This window comes from Microtus pennsylvanicus, chromosome 1 (assembly GCF_037038515.1).
Source record: "Microtus pennsylvanicus isolate mMicPen1 chromosome 1, mMicPen1.hap1, whole genome shotgun sequence".
Classification (NCBI taxonomy): Eukaryota; Metazoa; Chordata; class Mammalia; order Rodentia; family Cricetidae; genus Microtus; species Microtus pennsylvanicus.
In genome coordinates this window covers 180832-206591 of record NC_134579.1, presented here as the reverse complement: position 1 = coordinate 206591, position 25760 = coordinate 180832, and the positions used below count along the sequence as shown (strand labels likewise).

Here is a 25760-nt window from a genome sequence, read left to right as displayed (position 1 = left end):
GATGAAAGTGATCTGAATGCCTTTTGCCCAAAAAATAACTTCCAATGTACCAGAAGATGCCATCAAAGCTTTCAAAGAAGAAGAGTAACCAGAAGTTCTACTTATCTGTGATGACTGTGAACCACATCAACAACCAGCTTTGCATGATCATGCTAAGGGTGCAGCAATGGCACACATGATTTGGTGGTTACAAATAGCTCTTTAGTTGGGCTTAAGATCTGCTTAAGAAGAGGACAATATAGTTAACTACTCAGTGCTAGGAAAGTTGTAGTTATTGGAGGATAATCACTAATTTACTAAACCAGCACAGCCCCTAAAAATAATCTATAAACATTTGTCCTTATGCACACAAATATGTGTAGTCTTCACACATTACCAAGGAAACGTCTTTTTTTTTAATAGGCAAAGATAACTACAAAAAAAACAACAACTAACCAAAATGTAGAGTTCTAGAGCCTAATACCAATGGATATATCTGCAAAACGTTTCAATATATAAGGCTTATGAAACATTTCAGAAGATGGCATGGAAGGGCTGCAAGAGCCAGAACAGGGCTTTTGCTGGCTGTGTTTTCAAGTCAAACCACAAACTACACCTATAAAGACTCACAAACATGACTGACCAAAAGTGAGCTGAACAAGGATGACACCAATCAATAAACATGTCAAAATGAGTGAGAAAAGACTATGAGGCCTCGACTTCATGCAAAGAACTATAGATAGATGTGTAAAGCTGGGACTAGGAGAGGTGTTCCTTCTCATGTTCATTCAGTGTTAATGATTGGTCCTGAAAACATATACAATAACATTATATAGACAAACAAGGTTGTATTGGGTGAGTACATGCACATACAAATACATGCATGTATGTAGTAATTATTAATTGAAAAGAGGCTATAAATTTGAAGGACAAGGAGGGCATGTGGGAGGATTATAGATATGGAACAAAGAAAATTATTTAAATCACAGTCTAAAAGAACTTGAGCTTTATGCTTAGGATGACCTTGATCACAGGCTATGCCTTGCAAAGCCAGGTTTGTCTATGGAAAATAATATGTCTTTAATAGTATAAAGAGATATACTTACATCACAAATAAACTATAAATATGCATTAGCATATTTATATACTTTCATATGTGTGCATAATATAGTAGTAATGACAATCTAGTCTTGCCACTAGAAGCCTTACCTGGCTAAAAAGATGGCCAGGTCAGACTCTGGCCAGTTCCTTAATTGCTAAGAATCCTCACTAGGATAACCCCTCTTAGAGTTTTCACCACACTAGGTTTCCACCCCTCGATTCTTCCCAATTCCAGTGGGTCTCTCTGTGTACTCTTGGCCTGACCCTCCACATGATCCCTCATACTCCAGTCCCCAAATCTCCCTGTTCATCTACAAAATTTATTCCATTTCTCCTTCCAGAGTAGGTTCATATGTTCTTCCTAGAGCTTTCCTCTTTGACTAACTTCTCTGGGTCTGTGAAATTTAGTTTGACTTATAGGAGTATGTGTTCAATTTTGGAGAAAATTCCCTGAGGATCTGAGAAGGTATATTCTTTTGTGTTGTGTGGAATGTTTTGAAAATATCTCTTAGGTTCATTTGGTTTATAACATCAGTTGTCTCCAGCATTTCTTTGCTTAGTTTTTGTCTGAATGACCTGTGTATTGGTTAGAGTGGAATATTAAAGTTTGACACTAATAGTGTGTGAGGGTAAATATGTATTTTAAAATGTTTTGCTTCTTTTTACAAAAGTGGGTTCCCTTGTGCTTGGAACAAAAATATTAAGAACTGTAACATCATCTTGGTGAATTATTCCTTTGATGATTATGTAGTGTTCTTTCCATTTCTTTTGAATAAATTTCGATTTGAAGATTATGCTATTAGATATTATAATGGATACATCAGTTTGCTTGCAATATCTTTTTTCCAACCTTTTAACTCAAGGTAATGTCTTGAGTTATTCTCATATGCATCAGAACATTGGACCCTGTTTTACCATCCATTATTTTTATCTGTGTCATTTTGTTGTGAAGTAGAAAAAAGGGGTGACTTGACAGTCAAAGATAGTTCTTGAAAAAGGCAGGTTTGAAGATCACCTATCAGAAGCTAAGCCCATGGTTGTTGAGATAGCTATGGGCAGGGTGGAACTGGAGGGTATGGAGAGATGTATAGGAAAGGGAAGCAGAATAGAATAAATTTATTCCAAAAGTTGAAAAAAGGTGATAGAATCTGTTTGACTATGTGGATTGTATGTATTTTACATATGCAAATTATTCCTCATTGAGTAAGTAGAGATTTGTATATTTAAAGAGAAAGAAGAAAGGGAAGGAGGAAAGAAGAAAGGAGAGAGGAAGAAAGGAATGAAGGAACTGGAGAGAGTGAAAAAGACAAAAAAGGGGAAGAGGCAGGAGAATCAAAGATAAGGCAAGAGACGCAGAGAGAAGAGGAGAACAGAGCAGAGGAGATGAGAGGAGAGGAGAGGAGAGGAGAGGAGAGGAGGGCTCACAGGACAGGAGACTAGTAAAAGGAAGGCCATGGGACTAACAAGAAAGAAGGAGAGGAAAGAGAAGAGAAAAGAAGAGAGGCGAAAAGAGGAAGAAGAGCAAGGGAAGGATAAGAAGAAAGAAGATAGAAGCAGGAGGGAGCAGATGGAGAGGAGTGAGGTTAGAGAAGAGACCTGAAGAGAAGGGAAATAGGAGAGGAAGGGGAAGGAGGGGAGGGAGGGGATGGGAGAAGAGGCTGGGAGAGTAGAAAGAGAAGAAGTGAGAAAGGTGGAAGGGGAGGGAGGAATAGATGAGATGAGAGGGAAGAGAGAAGATAAGAGACAGGAGGAAATGGGAGGGAAGGGAGGATAAAAGAAAGAGTCAAGAAAGGATGAGGAAGAAAGAAGTTATCAAGAAACATAAAAATCTTGAAAATAGTCAGGTGGTGGTGGTGCATACTCTTAATCCCAATACTCAGGAGGCAGAGGCAGGCAGATCTCTGTAAATGTGAGGCAAGCCTGGTCTATGTTAGTTAGTTCCAGAATAGGCTCCAAAGTTACAAAGAGAACCTGTCTCAAAAAGAATCAAAAATGGTAGGTGAAATAACAATTTACTCTGGAATTCAATAAGACATAGCATAAGGTAAATTCCTGACCATCTTCACAGAGATGAGCACCATAATAAAGAGCAATTGCCCAAGAAGTAAAACATGGTTTACAACTTTACAAGAAAGACTCTCTTCTAAACAGTGTTATACTGTTCCTATTTTGTCCCCGTACTCAACCATTTATCCATTCCCACTGACACTTCACTTCCTCAAAGACTGACTTGAATGTGCATTTTATCTCTGATGCTATTTAATAACCAAGTCCCTTTTAAAATGTTGAGATTATAATATTATTGTATTATTTCCCCTTTCCTTCATCCAAACCCTCCCATATATCACACAGGACTATCTTTCATTTTCAGATCCTTTTTTAAAATTATAGTTGTAACATTTTTTATCATCTGTCTATCTATCTATCTATCTATCTATCTATCTATCTATCTATCTATCTATCTATCTATCTACCCACCTATCTTCTATTCATCTATCACCATCAGTTGATCGATCTATTGATTGATCTATCATCCAACTCTATGTATATGTGTTAAAAAACTTTGACTATATATATTCTCAAGTATATAATATAAACTGCTTAGTCTGTTTATACGTAGATACATACATACATATGTACACACATGTGTGTGTGTATACATATGTTTTTTTCAGGACTGACCATCTGGTACTGAATAACAAACTGGTGTCATCTGTGGAGACTATTTCTCCTTTTATCAGCATCTTCCTGTAGTTCTTTGTAAAGGGTTCAAACATTTCCCAGCTTTCAGTCATCTAGAGAAAAGACAATATTGATTCAAACTTTTCAATGCTCAAATAGTCAGTTAGAGACAAATATCAAAATCTTAGTACAACTTGTAGTTCATTTTGTGCAATTATTTTCCTTTTCTGGTGAATAACTATCTTTGTTCAGATATTTAGAGTTTTCATTCATTTTCTGCTCTATCATGCTTGAATGATACCTATTTTTAAAATTATGAATATATAAATTATTTTCATTTGAGTTGGTGAAGGTGTTGTTATTCCTAAGAACCAACAAACAACAATAATACCATAGAGGAGAAAAAAACTGATTTAGTGGATACATTTGGGAGTTTCAGTGCCATAAATAATAGATGAATAATTAAATAAAGGAAAAATCAAAGAACATAGTAATTTCACTATAATAAAATTATTTTGAAGAATGGGCTGACAAGCATTACTTACCAGTAATTGATATGGTATGATAATATGGTACAGAAATTGTGAAAGGAAAAAATGACTAGTACTCAATATGAAAATATTCTTGCTAGCAAATTTTTGGATAAGTACATACTGAAATATAATCTCAGGAAAGAACAAATGAAACATCGAAAATCAAGCCAAGTCATAAAGATTTTTTTCCTTTGATGGAATTTCTTATTATAAACAAAGGTTGTAATTTGCTGTAAAATTTAAATTCTGAAATTAAAAAACTTGTTAATCATATTAAAAGGATGCAACAATTAGCAATAAATATATATTTAAAATTCATTAGACGTATTGCAAGCTGTAGCTAGGTACATATCTAATGCTTCAATAGTTTCTAAAATTATTCCTGAGAATTTCAAACATATTTAACAGAATTTATTTATTATGAACTAATTGTATTAAAATGTTCTTAGACTTCCATAAGGTAATAATTTTCTTTTATATTTGACCATTTTCTCATTATGTGTGAGTTTAGAAAATGGTATGTTCATCTTTAAATTAGTTGACCAATAACTATGGTCTTTGTTGTCTAATGTTACAAAATCATCTCTTCTTCATGACTTTTTTCATCACATTTATTACTTCCTTATTTCTCAGACTGTAAATGAAAGGGTTCAATAAAGGAATAACTAGGGTATAGAAAATAGCTACGGGTATATCTTTATCTCCATCAATGACTGCTTGTGGTTGTGCATACAGAAAGAGAAGAGAACCATAAAATATTGATACGGATAGAAAGTGGGATACACAAGTTGATAAGGCTTTCCCTCTACCCTCATTTGACTTCATTTTGAATATAGTGAAAAGTATATAAAAATAAGACACAAGAACTATAGTAATAGTACTGGCTAAAATTGACCCTGCAAAGCTAAATAATGTCAGTTCATTGATATGTGGATCAGTACAAGAGATTCTATATAATGGAAGGATATCACAAAAGAAATGCTTGATTACATGTGACCTACAGAAAGTTAACCTTAATAAAAGCCCGACTTCAACCATGGGATGCACATTTCCTATTATGTAGGATCCTATGATCATCTGAAAGCAGAGTTTCTTGGACATCATGGTGTGGTACTGCAATGGGTTGCATATGGCCACATAGCGGTCATAGGCCATTGCTGCCAGAAGGAAGCTGTCTGTAGTTTCAGCAACACAAAGAAAATAGAACTGTGCCATGCATTCATAGAGAGACATCTTTCTGTCCTCAGAAAAGAAGTTCTGTAGCATCTTGGGAGTGGCAGCACAGGAACACAGGGAATCCATGAGAGCCAGGTTACCTAGAAAGATGTACATGGGTGTGTGAAGACGGCGTTCCATAGAGATCAAGGCCACCAGTCCTATATTTCCCACCATGGTGACCAGATAGATGGCTAAGAACACCAAAAATAGGAGTATCTTCATGTTTGGGTGATTTGAGAATCCCACGAGGATGAATTCATTTGTCACAGAGTAGTTCTCGGCCATCTCACCTTGTCTGTTGACACTATAATTACAAAGATATAAATTTTTATGGTTAGAAAAAAATCTCTTTTTACTTTTTTTAAGAGGGAAATTTCTTCTTTGTGCACTGCAATTGTCTCTGGAATACATGCAATTGTGCTTTTGAGAGTATTTATTACCATACACTGTTAACATCTATGATATCTAAATTTAACTTACCTTTTACAGGAATACTGTAATGTGATTCATTTCTGGAGTGACATCCTTGCAGTAGGCTTTGTTCACATATTGAAAATAGTACATGTAGCAGTCTCCAGAGGGGTCTTGTGCATACAGAATCTCCTGCTTCTTAGCATCAGAGGTCTCAATGAGGTTCCCATTCTGAGCATGAACTAAAAAACTGAGCTCTGCTCAAGATGAAAGCCAGGACACCCTTGCACCCTGCATCCAAGGTAGGGATTGTGTGAAGGTGTTGCCACCCACATGCACAGCCTGGACAAAATGCCTACAAAAAATTCTCAAAGTCTTGACAGGCATAAAAATTGATGTATATGAAAATATTTAAAAAAAGTTTTGCAGTAAGCTAGTCTTGCTCTGTGCTTTGTGAACAGATCTTCTTCACAGACTTATGACTTTTCAAAGCACCTGGAACATCAGGGTGGGAAACAAGACTAGAGCAAATCCAAGGAAAAGTATTACTCTTCTGCTCTAGCAGGGGAGGTCTCCTGAAACTGCATTCATGTTATAGGAATGTGAATGATGAATTTATTTTTTAAAATAATAACAAGGATACATTTTTAAAAAATAAAAAAGTGGAAAGGAAATAGAAAACAACCTCTCTCTCTCTCTCTCTCTCTCTCTCTCTCTCTCTCTCTCTCTTTGTGTGTGTGTGTGTGTGTGTGTGTGTGTAAGTGAGTGAAATGACTGCGTTTTTTTTCTTCCGGGGTTGTTTATATTTATCTTTTTGGCTTTGCTGGTTGGTTTGTATAGATATTTGAGATGATACTCTAATCAAAAGTAAGTTTCTATAGTGGAGCCAGAAATAACTAAGTATATACCTGCCCACTCCCCAACCCTGATTTAGCAGTGTGGAAAGTTCTGACCTGATGACAAGGCAGGAAGCTTGGCATCCCATGAATGGGCTACAGACCAGGACCCTTGTGAGCATCAGATGTGTTTGGTATTAGGGTACCTGGCAGTCAGCAAGGCTTAGCAGCCTGAGATCTAGGATAATAAAGTTTTTTCCTGTGATAGCAAAAGTAGGTGGCTTCCTTCTCCTTTAGTGGGGAGGACTAATTCTCACTCTTCACCTTCAGTGGCTAGGGCTCAGGAGACAGGAATAAAACTACACTTGTCCCAATACTTTTGCCCATTCCCTAGCCATGTTTATGCTACCTAAGTAAGTTTGCCGCTTGCAGTGGTAAGACTTGGAGGAGTATTCAAAGGAGGTTGTGAAGCAATATATTCTGAATGTAGCTCTTTGTGGCTTAGTTTTGTATTTAAATAGCAAACAACAAAGGAAATAAACTTGAAACTTATTTGCCATCAAAAAAATAAAGCAAAAATTAAAATATTAAAAAGAATTAATTTTTCTGATTTTCTATTTCCTTAGAAAGTTACGCTCTCTAAAGCTTGCCATAGCGTGTTAGAGTATCATGAAGATGAAGTAATTTCTTATATTTTGAAACTTTAAAAATAAAAGGCTTAAATTTTCAAATTTTAAGTGCTAATAACATTTTGCTTTATACTACTACTAGTTCTCAATAGTTATTCTTTTTTTTTTTGGACAAACATATATCTGTCTGATTGACAGATAAAATTATATACCTCTATGGCCAAAATGACTTTGTTTTTCTAGTAATCAAAACACTGAAAGAAGGCACTAGAAATTTACTTTGTTCAAGAATATTTTATATGGCTTGTCTGAGTCATTACTGGAAGTTGCTTTAACACATGCCTATATTTTTTAAGTGATTTATTTGTGACCTTACCTGCATATTTTGGGATTCTACCTTATAATCACAGTATTGTATATCAACTTGGTTCCACATATCTTGAATTTTGGGAAGAGCTACACAGTCAAGAGAGGAGTCAATATTTAGGAGAGATTAACATTTACTTAATAATTAGAAAAGCAAACTTTGGGTTTTTTTTATTAAGGTAAAAACTTAAAATGTTTCTCTTACCTGAATTGCTGAGGAGCACTTTCTGTAAGTGTGTATTTATCTTATAGTCAAGATCTCAAAAGTTAAAAATAACTACGGACCTTGATTTCACAATAATAGAGGTGGAAGAAGTGACGATCACAGGCTACCCACAGTTAATAGTAGCTATGTACCTTTGACTGGAAACTTAAATCTTCTGTCAAATCCTGAGAGGACTTTCCGGCATTGCATCATTTCTGAAGAGAATGTCAGTCCTAACAAATATGAACTATTTGAAACTAATTAAAACTTCACAGTGAAAAACACAATCTTAACTAAAGTAAGCTTGAAGATTATCTTGCTAGTTTGAATATAGCTGACCTAACTCTTAAAATTCTCCACTTTTGTGCATACAATCTAAAACAGATAGAAAATAATCTGGAGTGACTTAGATACTATAATGGAGGCTGTAAAAATAATATGAGTTATGAGAATAATTAGCACTGGACAGGATAAATGGCTTGGCATCCTTATCAGTATGAATATTTGAGTTATCTAAGTTCAAATTTCCAGAACCCACATTAATAAGGTGAGTATGCTCTGATGCATTTGTATTCCTAGTATTTGGGTGGGGATTGTGCTACAGGCCACAACTTTATACAGTAATTTCTCAGCCATTTTTCATAAGTGACTTATCAGAACCAAGGAATCTGGTAAAGGCTAAAACAAAAGGCAAGGATTTTTGGCGTTATTGCTTTGTGAATAAAGCAGCTGTCTTTTGCTGCAGATTTTTCACTGTAGCTGAACTCCCTTTCTGTTACATATTTAAAAATTAATCCCCTAATTCAGAACAATTTGCCACTGCCAGTGTAGGGATAAGTCCCGCCCCTTAGGGGGCATGTTCGCCTCAGGCTAATGTTTACCTATAAATCTGGCAAGCATGCTTGCAGCGCTTGCTTCTGCTTTCCTGGTCTCCAAGGAACAGTGGTTCTGTAAGTCTATTTCTCCATTAAAGCTGTATATATTTTTACAATCTGTCTGCATTTGTTTACGCCATTACATTTTGGCATCCAACGTCAGGCTATTTTGCCCCTGACTCAAGCTAACACAGCACGCTCCCAGCTGCCATTTTTTAGTTCGTGACTCGGGCCTCAGTGTTGAGTCTGAGATTTACTTGGCCACACAGGCCCATTCTGCCCCGGCTGCTCGCTGGAGCAATTAACCCCTCCATGCCTGCCTTGGCTAAGTTTGCAGCAGAACCCCACTGCCTGAATTAGCGGAAGCTCAAGTACCTGCGGTTTTGCAACAAAAGCCGTCACAGCGACAGATTTGGTCTGATACAAAGTGACTTAGCCAGGTGGTGGTGGTGCACGCCTTTAATCCCAGCACTTGGGAGGAAGAGGCAGGTGGATCTCTGTGAGTTTGAGGCCAGCCTGGTCTACAAGAGCTAGTTCCAAGACAGGCTCCAAAACCACAGAGACCACCATGGTCAGAAACCGGTCATTGCAGGTAAAAAAATTTTCTTTTATAAATAAAATGTCTGAACATGTTATCATTCAAGAATTTAACAGTTTTTTTAATTGTACTATGTGGGAGATTTTACAAGAGGTGTCTATCACCCCACATCTATGGATCCTTCTGGGATTCGTAGTTTTCATTGGCACTAAATGGTTTGATAATAGAAATATGATAAAGTCTTTACGAGACAAATCCAGGATTCTTAAGGCAGAGATTGAATGCTTAAAAACAATTTAGAATGACAACAATCTTCTCAAGAATCAGTTTGAAGTTCTCCAGGAAGAAAACAGATCTTTGTTTAATATGACTTGATCAACTGAGCAAAATTTAAAAAAGGTACAGGCTGATGTTAAGGAGAAACTCATTACTATGGAAGAGGGAACAGCTGATTTGGATCGTAAGCTTCAGTCCCTTTCTGTAGGAACTGAAACATTAGTGGCTGATATTAAGGAGAAATTCATTACTATGGAAGATGGAACAGCTGATTTGAATCATAAGCTTCAGTCCCTTTCTGTAGGAATTGAAACATTAACTGAGAGAATCAAAACTGCTGAATGTGACAATCGGATTTTGTCTAAAGCTTATGACAGATTGGCAGAAAGATTGTCAATACAAGAAGGCATGGTTTATGCCATAAAAATTATGTCCAAAGATGAGATGTTATCTCTAATGGACAAACTTCATATTTTAGAATCCTCAATGAAGGCTTTGGAACATAATTCTGGACAGGAGATTCAGACATTGCAGAAGGCAATGGTGAATAGAATTGAAAAGATTGAGGAATTTCTAAATTCTGATGAAGAAGTGAAAGACTTAGAGGCACCTTAGCACTACTGCACCCCCCTTCCTGGGAACCAGGCCTTTAGCATTAGAAGGCACCTTAGCACTACTGCACCCCCCTTCCTGGGAACCAGGGCCCTGGTAACCAACAACACGTGCACGAGAGCTTTGAGTACTTTCCATCTCCATTGTATAGACCAGGACCCTGGAACTGGGGTGAGATGACCTTGTAACTGCCATAACATTGATCAAGGTTCCTCCTTGTAACCGCCATAACATTAATCAAGGTTCCTCCACGTAACCATAACATTGATCAAGGTTCCTCATTGTAACTGCCATAACATTGATCAAGGTTCCTCCTTGTAACCATAACATTGATCAAGGCTCCTCCTTGTAACCATAACATTGATCAAGGCTCCTCCTTGTAACTGTTACAACATTGATTAAGTAGAGTTAGCTGACCGGTAAATGAACTAGTCAAAATAGTAGACAAATGATTTTTGGGCTTTCCCTTTGATTTTGTACTCCCCCCTCCCTGATTTTGTGGATTTTTCCTTTAAAAGAGCTTGTAATAGGCAAAGCAGTCATCCTTCTCCTCTCGAGGCTGGGGGACCTCTGCCATGGCAGAATAAAAATTCCTCTTGCTATTGCATCAACCCTGTTGTGAGTGTCTCTTGGGGAGACCTCCTCCTTGGTGCGGCTTTAGGGCCCAACAGAAGAAGAAAGGGTAGAAAGGCAAATTTTAACTACATCTGTGGGTAAATCTCTCCGTGAAAATTTCCACAAAGCTCTACCTACAGCTCTATCTGCTTTTCCAGTAATAATAACAGAGAAGGTAATTGGTTCCAGAAACCTTAGGGTCATCAAGGAAGATACATTGGAGCCTGTCTGTATGAATGATCTCAAAGAAATTCAACAGGCTGTCATGACTTTTGGGATGCATGCCTCTTTTGTTAAAGAGATGCTAAAATCTTGGGCCACTACAAGCAGAGCAACCCCCTCGGACTGGCTCCAGCTGAGCTCTGCAGTACTTGAGAATGAACCGCAATTGAAATGGAAATGCCTATTCAGGCAAGAGGCTAGACTTTTAGAACAGCAGGAAAAAGCAAAGGGAATTGACATTTCCCTAGATAAAATTCTAGGTGAAGGGCTCTTTTCCGACCCTCAGGAACAAGCTAATTTGGATGAAGACACATGTGTACTACAGCAGCCTTTAGGGCTTGGGACAGGGTACAAGACCCAGGACAGAGAATGGAATCATTTGTCAGAGTTAAACAGGGTCAGAGAGAACCCTTTAGTGACTTTTTACTAAGACTAACTAAGGCTGTACAAATAGGGATATCTGACCCAGAAGCAAGACGTATAATGATTGAGTCTTTGGCTTATGAAAATGCAAATGTGGATTTGGGGGCCTTTAAAGCTCAGATCAGCGCCCTTGGAAGAATGGGTCTTGCATACACTCAATGTTGATATATTTGATTATGGCACTGAAGCATGGGTAGAAGAAGCAATTTTCAATGGTAAAAGGAGACACCAGAATACCAAATGTTTTAATTGTGGCAAAATGGGTCATATGAAAAGGAATTGTAGACAATCGATTTTCAGAAATAATAAAAATGCATCTTCTAGAAATAACAGAAATAGGAGGACTCAGCCTTCAGGTTTATGTAGAAGATGTGGAAAAGGCAGACCTTCGACAAATAAATGCAGGTCTACAAGAGATAGACAAGGCAACCTGATAGAGACGGGAAACGTGAGACAGGGGTCCTCACAGGCCCCCATCATAAATATGGTTCAGTCATTTCCAGTTTCTGCAGAGAATGTGCCTCGTCAGGACAATTAGGAAGCCCCATGCCTACTGTTACAAGCAATAATGATCAGAAAGATAAGTTACGTGTGTTTTGGCAAACTTCTATAAATGATCGAAGACCTAAACTGAGAGTGTGTGTAAATGGCATTTTTATTACTGGCCTGCTGTACACAGGTGCTGATGTACGTATTGTTACCCCAGAATGTTGACATCTGTATTGGCCTCTTCAGAATGTAAATGTTCAGCTCCTGGGAATTGGAACCCTATCTCGAGTAAGGCAGAGCATGAGATGGGTTGAATGTATAGGGCTAGAGGGACAAATAGGAAAATTAAGGCCATATGTAGCCAATATTGCAATGAATTTATGGGGTCATTACCTATTACAACAATGGAATACCCAAATTAGCATTCCTGCTACTACTAGAGCCTATATTTCTGAGAATAATATTAAAAGATATTACAAATGGAGAAAACCGGTCATTCAGGCTGTACAAGAACAAGCAATTGATGTCCCTTCAGAGATACCAACAGCCTTGCCTCTAAAATGGTTGACTGAAAAACCAACATGGACAAAGCAATGGCCTTGAGCTGAGGAAAAGTTACAGGCTTTAGAACAGCTGGTACAAGAACAATTAGATGCTGGACATATAGAAGAATCTACCAGCCCTTGGAATTCTCCTGTATTTGTGGTTAAGAAAAAATCAGGGAAATGGAGAATGGTGACAGATCTCAGGGCCATCAACAAGGTTATTCAACCTATGGGCCCTCTGCAATCTGGAATTCCTTTGCCCTCTTTATTATCAAAAGGATGACCTCTCATAGTTATTGATTTAAACGATTGTTTTTTCACTATACCTTTGCAAAAAGAAGATAGAGAAAAATTTGCCTTCACAGTGCCTACTTATAACAATTCTCAACCTTCAAGGAGGTACCACTGGACCATCCTCCCCCAGGGTATGTTAAATACCCTCTCCCTGTGCCAATATTTTGTGAACCAACCATTGCAAATAATACGCAATAAATTTCCCAAATCTATAGTATACCATTACATGGACGACATTTTGATATCTGATTCAAACATGGATACCTTGAATAGAGTGTTTGAAGAAATAAAGATACTTTTACCTAAATGGGGATTGCAAATCACTCCTGAAAAGATTCAGAAGGGAGATTCTGTTAATCATTTAGGTTATAAAATAGTTTTGCAAAAAATTAAGACACAAAAAGCACAAATTAGGAGAGATTGCCTAGGGACACTTAATGACTTTCAAAGACTGTTAGGAGACATTTCCAGTCTATGACCAGCTATTGGAATAACACCTGATCTAATAATTCATTTGAACAAAACCTTGGATGGTGATAAAGATTTAACCAGTCCCAGAGAATTAACAGCTGAAGCAGAAAAGGAACTGACAATGATTGAGGAAAAATTACAACAGGCACATGTGGACAGGGTGAATCCAGAGCTCGATTGTATTCTCGTCATACTACCATCAAAAATTTCTCCTACAGGAATTTTAATGCAGAGAGATGATATTATTTTGGAATGGATCTTTTTACCACATAAACCAAGTAACAAACTGAAAACTTATGTGGAAAAAGTCTCTGAGTTAATTATAAAAGGCAAGCTGAGACTTCGTCAACTAGCAGGCATAGACCCAGCAGAAATTATAGTGCCTTTCACTGCTGATGAACTAAAGAAATTATGGGAAGATAATGAACCATGACAAAGAGCTTGTGCTAATTTTTTTGGAGACATTAATAACAACTATCCAAAAAGCAAGAGGCTTAACTTCATAAAGAGAACTTCTTGGATTCTTCCTCGAATTGTCCGTGATCCTCCAATAACTGGAGCCCATACATTCTATACTGATGCCAATAAATCAGGGAAGGCAGGTTACAAATCAGAAGACTTGGGTAAGGTGGAACAAAGTCCATATAATTCTGTCCAAAAGGCGGAATTATATGCCATTCTTATGGTGCTAAGGGATTTTAAAGAACCTATTAATATAGTTACTGATTCACAATATGCAGAAAGAGTTATTTTACATATTGAAACTGCTGAATTTATACCTGATTGTAGTAATATGAGGCGGCGGCCAGGCTGTGTCCCCAAAACCCCAGCCGCCGGCTTCGGCTAGCTTATGCCCCGAAATAATTACACAGATACTGTATTCTTTTAAACACTGCTTTGGCCCATTTCTAATCATCTGTGTAGCGCCCCTAGGTGCGCTTACCGGGAAGATTCTAGCCTAAGTCCATCCTGGGTCGGAGCTTCATAGCGTGCGTCTTCCCTGGAGCAGGTAGCATGGCGTCTCTCCTGCGTCTGCTCAGGAGAGGAGAGCTGCGGAGTCTGACCTCACTTCCTCTTCCTCCCGGCGTTCTGTTCTGTTTACTCCACCCACCTAAGGGTGGGCCTATCAAATGGGCCTAGCAGTTTCTTTATTGCTTTGCCAAAGGAATCAACAAATTGATATATGACACTCCCACATCACCTGATGATACTGAACTAACCTCATTGTTTCTCCAGGTTCAAGATTTGATCAGGAACAGGCTTTGCCCTATGTACATAACACACATCCGATCCCATATGGGTCTGCCAGGTCTTCTAGCAGAAGGTAATGCAGAAATTGATCAATTATTGATTGGCCGTGTGCTACAAGCCTCTGAATTTCATAAAAAACATCATGTTAATAGCAAAGGCTTGAAGAAAGAGTTTTCAATTACATGGCAACAAGCTAAGGAGATTGTAAAGAAATGCCCTACTTGCTCTTTCTATAACCAAATGCCACTGCCTGCAGGGGCTAATCCAAAGGGCACCCAAAGGAATGATATCTGGCAGATGGATGTGTTCCACTTTGCAAAACTTGGCAAATTAAAATATGTTCATCACACCTTTGACACTTATTCAGGCTTTCAGTGGGCAACTCCTTTAAGTTCAGAAAAAGCTGATTCAGTAATCACTCATTTATTAGAAGTCATGGCTATCATAGGTATACCTACACAAATAAAGACGGATAATGGTCCTGCTTATGTCTCTAAGAAAATGAAACAGTTTTTTGATTATTACAATATCAAGCATGTTACAGGTATACCATACAATCCTACAGGTCAAGCAGTCATAGAAAGATCAAATTGAACTATAAAGGATATGTTGAACAAACAGAAAGGGGTGGAAAACACCCCCAGAAATAGGTTACATAATGCTTTGTTAGCCTTGAATTTTCTCAATGATAATGAGAAGGGAACAACGGCTGCAGAGACTCCACCAAGTTGCACAGGTTATGAATATTACCCTTGGTTGTTCTCCATAACTGCATAGATACAGACACCTGGCTTCAGAACATTGACAAACCCTACTAGAGGTATTTTTTTCTAGCGGTCTAATTTTCATAGTGCTAGAATTTTCTATATAGGAATATGGTCTCTAAAAATTAGCAAAAATAGTCTTTCTGAGGTTTGGACTTTTAATCTTATAATACCAACTTGCCAAACAATACTATTCACTGTTAGCATAGTGGCAGGGCTGTGATTAGGGCAGCTAGCTGCTTTCTGATTGGGTCCTAGGCTTGCTCTGTTAGAGGGATTTTATGCCTAGTGCTGCGGATCTGGGCAAAGGCCCATGGGCTTTCATAGAAACTATGGGTGAACCTATTACTTTTGTTTTCTTAAAGGGTTATGTGGTTAAACTGCCTACTAAATATTTAAATTTTATATCCATTTAATTTATGTGCTCAGCATTGATCAATTAATTTTCTCTTTGCAATTATTTATGCACGCAAACTCATTGTTGATTTATGATGCTCAGCAAGAAAAGTCTCCACGGTTGGAAGGAAATGCCTAAAATATGAGTGAGATTTCAGAAGATTAAACTCAAGGGTAGGGCAAACACAAACTTCTCATTATTACCAAAGCAAGCAAAACATGAGATGACATTTACAGTTAACTTAAGCAAACACAAGTATAGTGAGGGGATATATTTTAACATGTAATATAACATTCTTAGCCTATTTATTGTTAGTTATTTGTATGTTTATTTCATGGCTGACCATTTAGTACTGCATAACCAATTGGTATTTTTTGTGGAGAAGACTATTTTTCCTGTTCTCAGCATTCATAAATTGCCTGTAGTTCTTTGTATATGGTTTAAGCATTTAAAGGTATTCTACAATTTCCTAGCTTTGAAACAGCTAAAGAAAACTCTTGTCAGAATCAGAGTGAGATTGGGAAAAATACTGAGTATTTCAGTTTAAATCATTATATTCCAGAAAAACATAGAAGAATGTCTGATTAGTCACTAGGAAATAAATATTACAAGCTTAGCACAATAAATAGGACATTTTTGGCAATTCTTTTTCTTTTTTACTGAATAGCTATTTATTTTTAAATATTTAGAAGTTTCAATAGTTTTCTGCTCTGTCAGTTTTGTATGACTTCTCATCATTTTAAAAATAGTGAACATACTAATGATTTTTATTTAAATTGTAAAGCTGTTGTAATTCCTACAACTAACAAACAATGACAATATTATATGGAGGATAAACCTTTTGATTTAATAGATACATTTGGGAGCCACAGTGCCATATATGATGGACAAATAATCGAATGAAAACAAAATTAAAACACAAGAAATCTCATTGAGATACCATTGTTTTGAAGCACAGATTTTTAAGACTTACACATATAAACTGGGTCAGAAAATTTGAGAGTAAAAATGACTAATACTCCATATGAGAATATTCTAGTTAGAGAATATATACTTTGAATGAGTGCCTATTAAAATATAACCAAATAAAAGAAGTATTAAGGTGAATATAATTTACCAGAAATATTAAGTTCCACTGATAGAATTGCTTATGATAAGATCATAAATAAAAGATTGCAATTTGCTTGAAATTTTAATACCTGAAATTGGGAAAGTTTCTAATGAGTTAAATGGATGCCAACTTTGGGGATACTAATTTTTATTTCTAAAATACAAGAGATGTATTGGCAATTGAGATTAGAGACATTTCAATAAATAGTTCAGCCTTCTTTAATTCATTTCTGAGAACTTCAAGCATATTTTAGCAGAATTTATTTAATATTTTATAATTTTATACAAATGTTCTTAGCCTTTTTATAATTTAATAAAATTATTTTTTCTCATTTACCAATTTCTCATTATGTGTGTGTTTAGAAAATGTCATGTTCAACTTTAAATCAGTTGTACAATGGATCTGGTAATTTTTTTTCTAATATTGCAGAATCATCTCTTTTTCATGGTGCTTTTCACTACATTTATTACTTCCTTATTTCTCAGACTGTAAATGAAAGGGTTTAATAAAGGAATTACTAGGGTATAAAAAATAGCTACAGGTATATCTTTATCTCCTTCAGTGACTGAATGTGGTTGAACATACTGGAAGAGAAGAGAACCATAGAATATAGATACAGACAGAAAGTGGGATGCACATGTTGATAAGGCTTTCCCTCTACTCTCATTAGATTTCATTGTGAATATAGTGAAAAGTATATAAAAATAAGACACAAGAACTATGGTGATAGTAAATATTAAAACTGACCCTGCCAAAATAAATAATATCAACTCATTGATATGTGTATCAGTACAGGATATTCTATATAATGGAAGGATATCACAAAAAAAGTGTTTGATTATATGTGATCTACAGAAAGTTAACCTTAACAAAAGCCCCACTTCAATCATAGGATGCAGGGTTCCTGCTATGTAGGATCCTATGGTCATCTGAAGGCAGAGCTTCATGGACATCATGGTATGGTACTGCAGAGGGTTACATATGGCCACATAGCGGTCATAGGCCATTGCTGCCAGAAGGAAGCTGTCTGTAGTCTCAGCAAGACAGAGAAAAGAAAACTGTACCATACATTCATAGAGAGACATCTTTCTGTCCACAGAAAAGAAGTTCTGTAGCATCTTGGGAGTGATGGCACAGGAACAGCAGGAATCCATGAGAGCCAGGTTGCCCAGAAAAATGTACATGGGTGTGTGAAGACAGTGTTCCATGTATATCAAGACCACGAGCCCAAGATTCCCCACCATGGTGACCAGATAGATGACAGAAAATACCAGGAATAGAAGGATCTTCAGGTTAGGGTGATCTGAGAATCCCACCAGGATGAACTCTGTTGTCAATGAATAGTTGTTCTCAGACATTTCACCTTTCTTGTTGTCACTGCAATTACAAAGATAAAATCATAATGGTGACAAGAGAATTTTTTCTTCTTTTTATATGAGGGAAGTTTCTTGTTTGTGCACCTGATAATGTGTCTGGAATGGAGCTAACTATGCTTCTTGATAGGATTTATTTCCATACACCATTGGCATCTATGATTTCCAAATTTAACTCACATTTCACAGGAATAATTTTGTTACAAAACTGACTTATTTTAATTTAGAAAGGATTTTTCTTTATGCATTCATGTAATTATATCCTAAAAATTTATGGCACTCATATTTTACTGATTGCTACAAAATAATTTTGATGCCAGTTTTGTTAAAGATCATTAAAATAAATTTTTAATAAAATTTTCTATAAATATGTTTTTTTGAATTGAAAAATAATGCATTCAATGTGAAGAAGAAATGTTTTAAAACATATATTATCAATATATTAAATGTATTTTTAGGAATTGAAAAATTATTACTAAGGAATATAGAATGTATTACCTGTAATACAATTACCCAAAAGTTAAAGAACTGAAATATTTTTATAAACATTGAATCTGTATGTGCCATTATTTCCATTGAGTTTTTGAAATATTTAAATCCTTCCTCTGCCTGTTAAGTCTAGTTTACATATGCTGTTGAATGCAGTTGTTCCTGGCTGTCTCCCATTAAGCACTGAGCTGTTTATTCCCAGTGTTTTTTTTTTTAAGAAGAACTTTGATTTTTGAGACAATCTCAATGCTATCCCTTCTTTCCTTGAAGACTCTCATGAGCCCAGATGAACTTTCAGTTTTTAATCCTGATATCTCAGATTATGAAATAGTTAGGATTCCTGACCTGTATAGCAAGGCTTTCCTAAAATTAGCAATTTATTATATATAATTTATATCTTTTTTCTATTTGAATTTGAACACTTTTCCTATATTGAAAGTATTTTGAGCGTAGATATATTCTACTTTGGTGAAACATGTTGTCAGATGTTTTGAGGTGTATACATTGATATATATGAATAATTTTTAACAAAAATTTTGCAGTAAACTAATTTTGTTCTGTGCCATCTCCAAAGCTTACTGACAGGGCTCATAGGCTCAGATGGGAACAGATCTCTTTCACAGGCTTGTAGCTTTTTCCAAACAGCTGGAACATTAGGGTGCGCAGCCAGACTAGAGGAGGACCAAGAAAAAGCATTGTCTGCTCTAACAGGTCAGGTCTGCAGACACTGCTTTCACTTTATAGAAATGTCAATGTTGAATTTATTTTTTAAATAATAAAATACAAAAAGTGGAAAAATCCACAGAAAGTTTTTGTAGTGAGGTTAGAAATTACTAAGCTCATACCTGCCTACTCCCCAACCCTATTCAGCAGTGTGGAAATTTCTGACCTGATGACAAGGCAGGAACCTGGGCATCCTGTGAAGATACTACAACCCAGGATCCTTGTCAGGATCAGATGTGCTCGGCATTAGGGGAACTGAGAAAATGGATGATCGTTAAGTTTTTCCCTGTGATAGCAAAAGTAGTTAGCTTCCTTCTCCTTCCCCGGGAGGACAAATTCTCACCCTTCATCTGTAGTTCAGGCTCTGGGGCTCGGGATTCAGCTATGAACCTACTCTTGAACCCAACACTTTGCCCATCTCCAACCTCATGCTTGTGCTACCTAAGGAAGCTTAGTCAGAGGTCGTATTTGTAGGAGTATCAAAAGGGAACTGCAACTCTGAGATAATATATCTTAGGTGTAGGTGTTTGTGGCTTAGCATTACATTTCAATAGAAAACAAAAAGAAAAAAAAACTTGAAACTTATTTGTCATCAAAAGTAAAACAAAACATTAAAATATTTTAAAAAAATTAAATGATATTTTGGATTTTCTGTTTCCTGAGATAATTATGCTCTCCATGGTGTGCCACAGCATGTAAAAGCGTCATGAAAATGGATTAATTTCTTATGTTTTTAAACCTTTAAAACATTAAATTCTAGAACTGAGGATGCTAAATTAATTTTGCTTTAGAATGATACCAGTTCTCAATACTTACTGATTCATTAGGAAACACTGACTGACAGATTGAATTATATAACTCTGTGCCCAAAATGACTTCGTTTCCAGTAAGCAAACATTGAAAGACAGCAATAGAAATTCACTTTGTCCAAGAATATTTTATATGACATATTTGAGTTATTAATAAAAATTACCTTAACATATGCCTGAATTTTTAAGTGATTCATTTGCAATCTTACCTGTATATTTTGAGATTCTTCCTTATTATCATAAAGTTGGAATGGGTTATAGTATTACACTTCAACTTGGTTTCAAATTTCTTTAATTTTCAGACAGGCTCAATAGTCAAGAGAAGAATCAAAATTTAGGAGAAATTAACATTTATTTGAGAATTAGAAAGGCAAAAATCGGGTTTTTCTTTTCTGAGGTAAAAAATAGCATGTTTCTCTTACTTGGAATTTTCTGAGGAGCTCTTTTTGAAAGGGCCTATTTGCCTTATAGTCAGGGTCTCAGAAATTAAGAATACATATAGACCTTGGTCTCACAACAATGGAGAGAGGAAGAAACCAAGATCACAGGCTATCCACAGGTAATAATAGTTATGTCCCTTGAAGTGCAAATTAAAGTTTCTGTCAAACCCTGAGAGGATTTCCCACTCTGACCTCAGTATTTTTCTGTGGAGAATTTAAGTCCTAAGAAATTATTGGCTTTTGGGGATCCTAGTCTATTTGGATGCATACTTTCCTAAGCCTGGATGGAAGGGCAAGGGCCTTGGACTTTCCATAGAGAAGGGTGTCCTGCCCTCTTGTAGGAATGGAGGGGCAGGGCGGTTGGGTGAGTGGGAGAGAAGGAGGGGAGTGGAAAGAGGGGAAGAAGTGGAAAATTTGATTCCTATTATTTATAAAGTAATAAAAATATCAAAGAAAAAATAAACTATGCAACTATGAAAAAAACAAATATAAACTATTTAAAACTAATTAAAACTTCACACTGAAAACATGGTCTTTACTAAATTAAGTCTGAAGATTTTCTTGCTAGTTTGAGTTTAGCTGACCTAACCCTTAAAATTCTCCTTCACAGGGCTGGAGAGATGGCGCAGAGGTTAAGAGAACCTCTTCCAGAGGTCCTGAGTTCAATTCCCAGCAACCACATTGTGGCTCACAACTCTCTATATTGAGGTCTGGTGCCCTCCTCTGGCATGCAGGCATACATTGAGGCAGAATGTTGTATACATAATAAATAAATAAATCTTTAAAAAATTCTCCTTCACTTTTGTGCATGTATTCTAAAACAAATAGAAAATAGTTCTGAGTGACTTAGTTACTTTAATGGAGGATGTAAAATAAAAATGAGTTATGAGAATAATTAGCACTTCACAGAATAGATGGCTAACTATCTTCATCAGTATCAGGATCTGAGTTCAAATCTGCACAGTTCACATTAAAAGGGTGGGTATGCTGTCATGCACTTGTAATCCTAGTGTTCAGGTGAGCCTTGGGGACAACAGGATTGCTAGAGCTTGCCATACATCAGCATAGTTGATCATAAATTTACTGAAAGACTTTTTCTAAAGCATAGAAGATGGAGAGTTATAGAACAGAACATTCAATGTCCTTCTCTGTCATCTGTGGTATGTGTGTGTTTACATACTCACATACACTTATGTATATAATCTCAAAACACATATATTACACAATACAATCCTGCTACTGTTTGATTTTAAGATCCACTATAAAATGAAAACTTGCCTGAGTATTTGAATTTTTCACCTTTCCTATGTATCTGTGCAGTGCCTCTAAAATATAGTTTCTGCTTATTAAGGTATGATGTATGATGTTTCTATCTCTCTGTCTCTCTCCCTCTCTCTCTCTCTCTCTCTCTCTCTCTCTCTCTCTCTCTCTCTCTCTCTCTCTTTATCTATTTCACATCATGACTGAAGTTTTCCCTCCCTCCTCTCCTTCCAAGGTCTCTTCTCTACCACCTGTCATCCTCCTTTCCTATGTCCACTCCTCCTTCCTTTCTAATCAGAAAAGGGCAGGCTTCCCATGGATATTGGCAAACTTTTTTGTGTTTTTCAGCACTGCAATTCTTATAAAATAGTTGTAAGTCAGGAGTCAGTCATTAGCTATTTGGTGGCTCTTTGCATGAAAGTGAGCTAAGTCCTTTAAATACATGCACTGACTCTATAACTAAACTAGAATCAGGATATTGGGAAGGTTGGTGAGTATAATGGGCATGGGAACAAACCTGTTGGAGATAAAAGTTTGGATTGTAGAAATGATTTTGGATGAGAAGCTCACAGTGAAGTCAGGGGTAAAATGAATAAAACTCCTTCTCCAGTACAATTCAACATGTGATGTACAAGCAGAGGAACATCTTATATTGAAGTAGATGAGGGATGGAGTCACACAGATATATATAGAGATAGGATTGGAGTATGGATAGGAATAAGAATAGGAAAACTTTCACGGTTATGGATACAGCTGGAGCTGTAGAGAAGTGGAGACAGTCAAAGATTGTGGAGTAGAGAGGACAGGAAGTTTAGTCTGTGCACCGAGCTCAAGGATAGTGACAGATCCTGTGTCATTGATAAAGAAGTAGAAGGTTCCTCAGGAATGACACTGAGATACTTGAGGTTGTGTATTATCCTTTGTATATATACACACACAAGTGTATACACATTCACACATACAGCCAGGTACGCATATAGACACAAACATACAATAAGAAGTGTTAATATGAAAAACAGAAAAAGAGAAAGGAAACAAGGGAAGGGGAGAAAAGAACAGGGGATAAAGCAATTGAAACAACAAGAAAAATATAAATATGAATACAGAATTACATCTTGAAAAAAGCATTTCTTGAAAAAAGTAAACTTAGCTAACTGCAGGTGGTTGGAGAGGTGACAAATCTTAGAGGCAAGCGTACTACTCCACTTGCACAAACATGCATAATTCTAACCGCATTCTTATTGCTGAGCTTTATTTCCACAGATAAGGAGAATTTTCACACCTAACCAAAAAGCTCCTTTGTGATGATCCTTTTGGCAACAGATAGAATTACAGCCAGAGTGATCAAAAGGCATACCATGGGATGTCCATCCTGAATGAATTCATTTACAACACAACCTTTTTGATAAGGGAATGAATAATGAGGACTTTTGGCTTTTTTTCACAAGTTTCTCACTTTGAAACACAATAAAATGGGGATGTAGGATGCTGACATTTTTCTTTTTCAGAATTATACATTAACCTGTGTAAGGCTGCATATAAACCAAGCCTGTCTTTCCTGTCTTTTGACACATTACCCAAGACAATGTTCACTGTCATGATGTACTTCTACCTGTGACCTCCACCACCCTTTGGGCCAAATATTAGATATTTCCTCTGACAGCTTATGAATGGGTGTGTAGGTCACCTGAGGAACAGCTTCCTTTCTAATTAATGTCTCTGCCACTCTTTGAGTTGGGTGATCCATTCAAAGCAACCTCAGTAAGCACGTGAGACATGGGCACAGAACAGTTCTTGTTCTGCTCCTGTTGATCTCTGCTGGAGTCCACACTAATAACCAGACACAGTTGTTCTACCACTCCTTTTAGAAACATTGACCATCAATCAAAAGCAGGTATAACACCCATTTCCTTCTGTTACACATTAGACTTTCAGCATGTGCATCTGCGTCCTTGAGTCTGAATTCAAGCCTCAGTTTTCTGACTTCACAAGGACTATTTTTATGAATTTTGCTTAGCCAATAATGAGGCTAAACATTTGCTTGTTTAGAATTATCTCAGGATTATTTAAATTATTTGAGGCTATTATGGTGTTATTTTCCTAATTTCTTTCTTCTGTTTATAGGAGGCATTCAGATTATATGATTCTTTTATCTGATTATCTGTGATTCTTTTATCTAATCATTTTGCTAAAAGTGTTGATAAACTATAGGTGTTCCCTAGTGAATTTTTTGGGTGATATATATAATCGTGTGTGTATGTATATATAAATCTATCTATGTATATTATATATTTTTATCATGTATAGCTATCAATACTTTATTTTTTCCAATTTGTATCCCCTTGATCTCCTAAAAATTTTTTATTGTTCTATCTGGACTGTCAAGGACTATATTGAATATATACAGAGATACTAAATAATCTTGTCTTGCTCATGATTTTTGTGAAATTGCTTTGAGTTTCACACCATTTAATTTGATGTAAATATATTATGTTTAGGGATGTCCCTTGTATCCGTAATCTCTTCAGAAAAATTTATTATGAAGGTGTCTGAATTTTGTCAAAGATGTTTTTCGTTATTATTTTTGGCATCTGATAAAATGATCATGTGGTTTTTTTCTTTCAGTTTATTTTTATGAGTACTACATTTGCTGATTTTCATATGTTGAATCATCCCTCTGTATCTCTGGGATGAAGCCTACAAGATCATGGTGGATGAACATTTTTATGTGTTTTCAGATTTGGTTTGCAAGTAATTTTGCATATATGTTCATAAGGGAAATTAATTTATAATGATCTCTCTTTGTTGAGTTGCTTTCAGGGTAGCTGTGGCCTTCAAAATGAATTTTGCAATGTTTCATCTGTTTTTATTTTGTGGAATAATTTAAAAAATATTGGTGTTAACAGTTCTATGAAAGACTGTTAGAATTCGTCACTTAAACCAACTGACCCTGGGACTTTTTTGTTTATGAGACCTGCGATTTTTTTGTTCTTGAGACTTTTAATGACTGCTTCAATTTCACAATAGGTAGGTGAATTTCACAATAGGTAGGTCTATTTATAATTTTTATCTGTTCTTGATTTAACTAGCAAATGGTACTTATGGAGAAAATTATTTTTTTTGATTTTTCAATTTTGTGGAGTACAGACTTTCAAAATATGTCCTTTATGATTCAGTGGACTTTTTCCATGTCTGTTTTAATCTCCCTTTTTGTTTCTGATTTATTTGTCTATCCTGTTGGGTTTTTTTTTTTTTTTTGAAGAACCGACTCCTTGTTTCACTTATTCCTTGTATCATTTTCTTTGTTCTTATTTTATTAATTTCAAATTCCAGTTTTATTATTTGTTACCATTTACTCTTAGGTGTGTTTCCTTTTTTCACTAGAAATTTGAGGTGTACTGCTAAGTTGCTAGTACAGGATTTCACCATTTCTTTATGTAGGCACATTGTACTGTGAACGTTCCTCTTAGCACCTCTTTCATTGAATCCCATAAGTTAAGTGTGGGTATGTTATGTATTCATTTTCATTTTATTCTAGGATGCTTTAGTTTTTATTTCTGTATTGACTTATTTTTTATTCAGTAGAGGTTGTTCAGTTCCCAAGAGGTTTTAAGAATTCTTTTTTTAAAATTTTTTTTATTGAGAAAAAGAAAAAATAGTTTCTGCCTCCTCCCAGCCTCCCATTTCCCTCCCCCTCCCCCCACTCCTCTCCCCCTCCCTCTCCAGTCCAAAGAGCAGTCAGGGTTCCCTGCCCTGTGGAAAGTCCAAGGTCCTCCCCCCTCCGTCCATGTCTAGGAAGGTGAACATCCAAACTGGTTAGGCT

At 36.3% G+C, this 25760-nt stretch overlaps 3 protein-coding genes across 4 annotated transcripts in view; 1 reads left to right on the top strand and 2 right to left on the bottom strand.

Annotated features, from left to right (window-relative positions):
• LOC142837958 (olfactory receptor 5H19-like) overlaps positions 1 to 25760 on the top strand; it is a 74211-nt gene that overhangs the window by 4613 nt on the left and 43838 nt on the right. The window lies entirely within an intron of this gene.
• LOC142838059 (olfactory receptor 5K3-like) lies at positions 4875 to 5798 on the bottom strand. Its single transcript, XM_075953343.1, has one exon. The coding sequence runs from the start codon at positions 5796 to 5798 to the stop codon at positions 4875 to 4877; it is 924 nt and encodes a 307-aa protein (XP_075809458.1).
• Positions 17172 to 18201, bottom strand: LOC142837984 (olfactory receptor 5K3-like). 2 transcript variants are annotated; one of them, XM_075953339.1, is made up of 2 exons: positions 17295 to 18201; positions 17172 to 17185 (listed from the first exon to the last, which is right to left on the bottom strand). In XM_075953339.1, exons 1-2 carry the CDS (start codon positions 18199 to 18201, stop codon positions 17172 to 17174), a joined length of 921 nt encoding a protein of 306 aa, XP_075809454.1. The 2 variants fall into 2 exon arrangements, with proteins under 2 accessions (XP_075809454.1, XP_075809453.1); XM_075953338.1 differs by lacking the exon at positions 17172 to 17185 and having other exon boundaries at positions 17275 to 18201.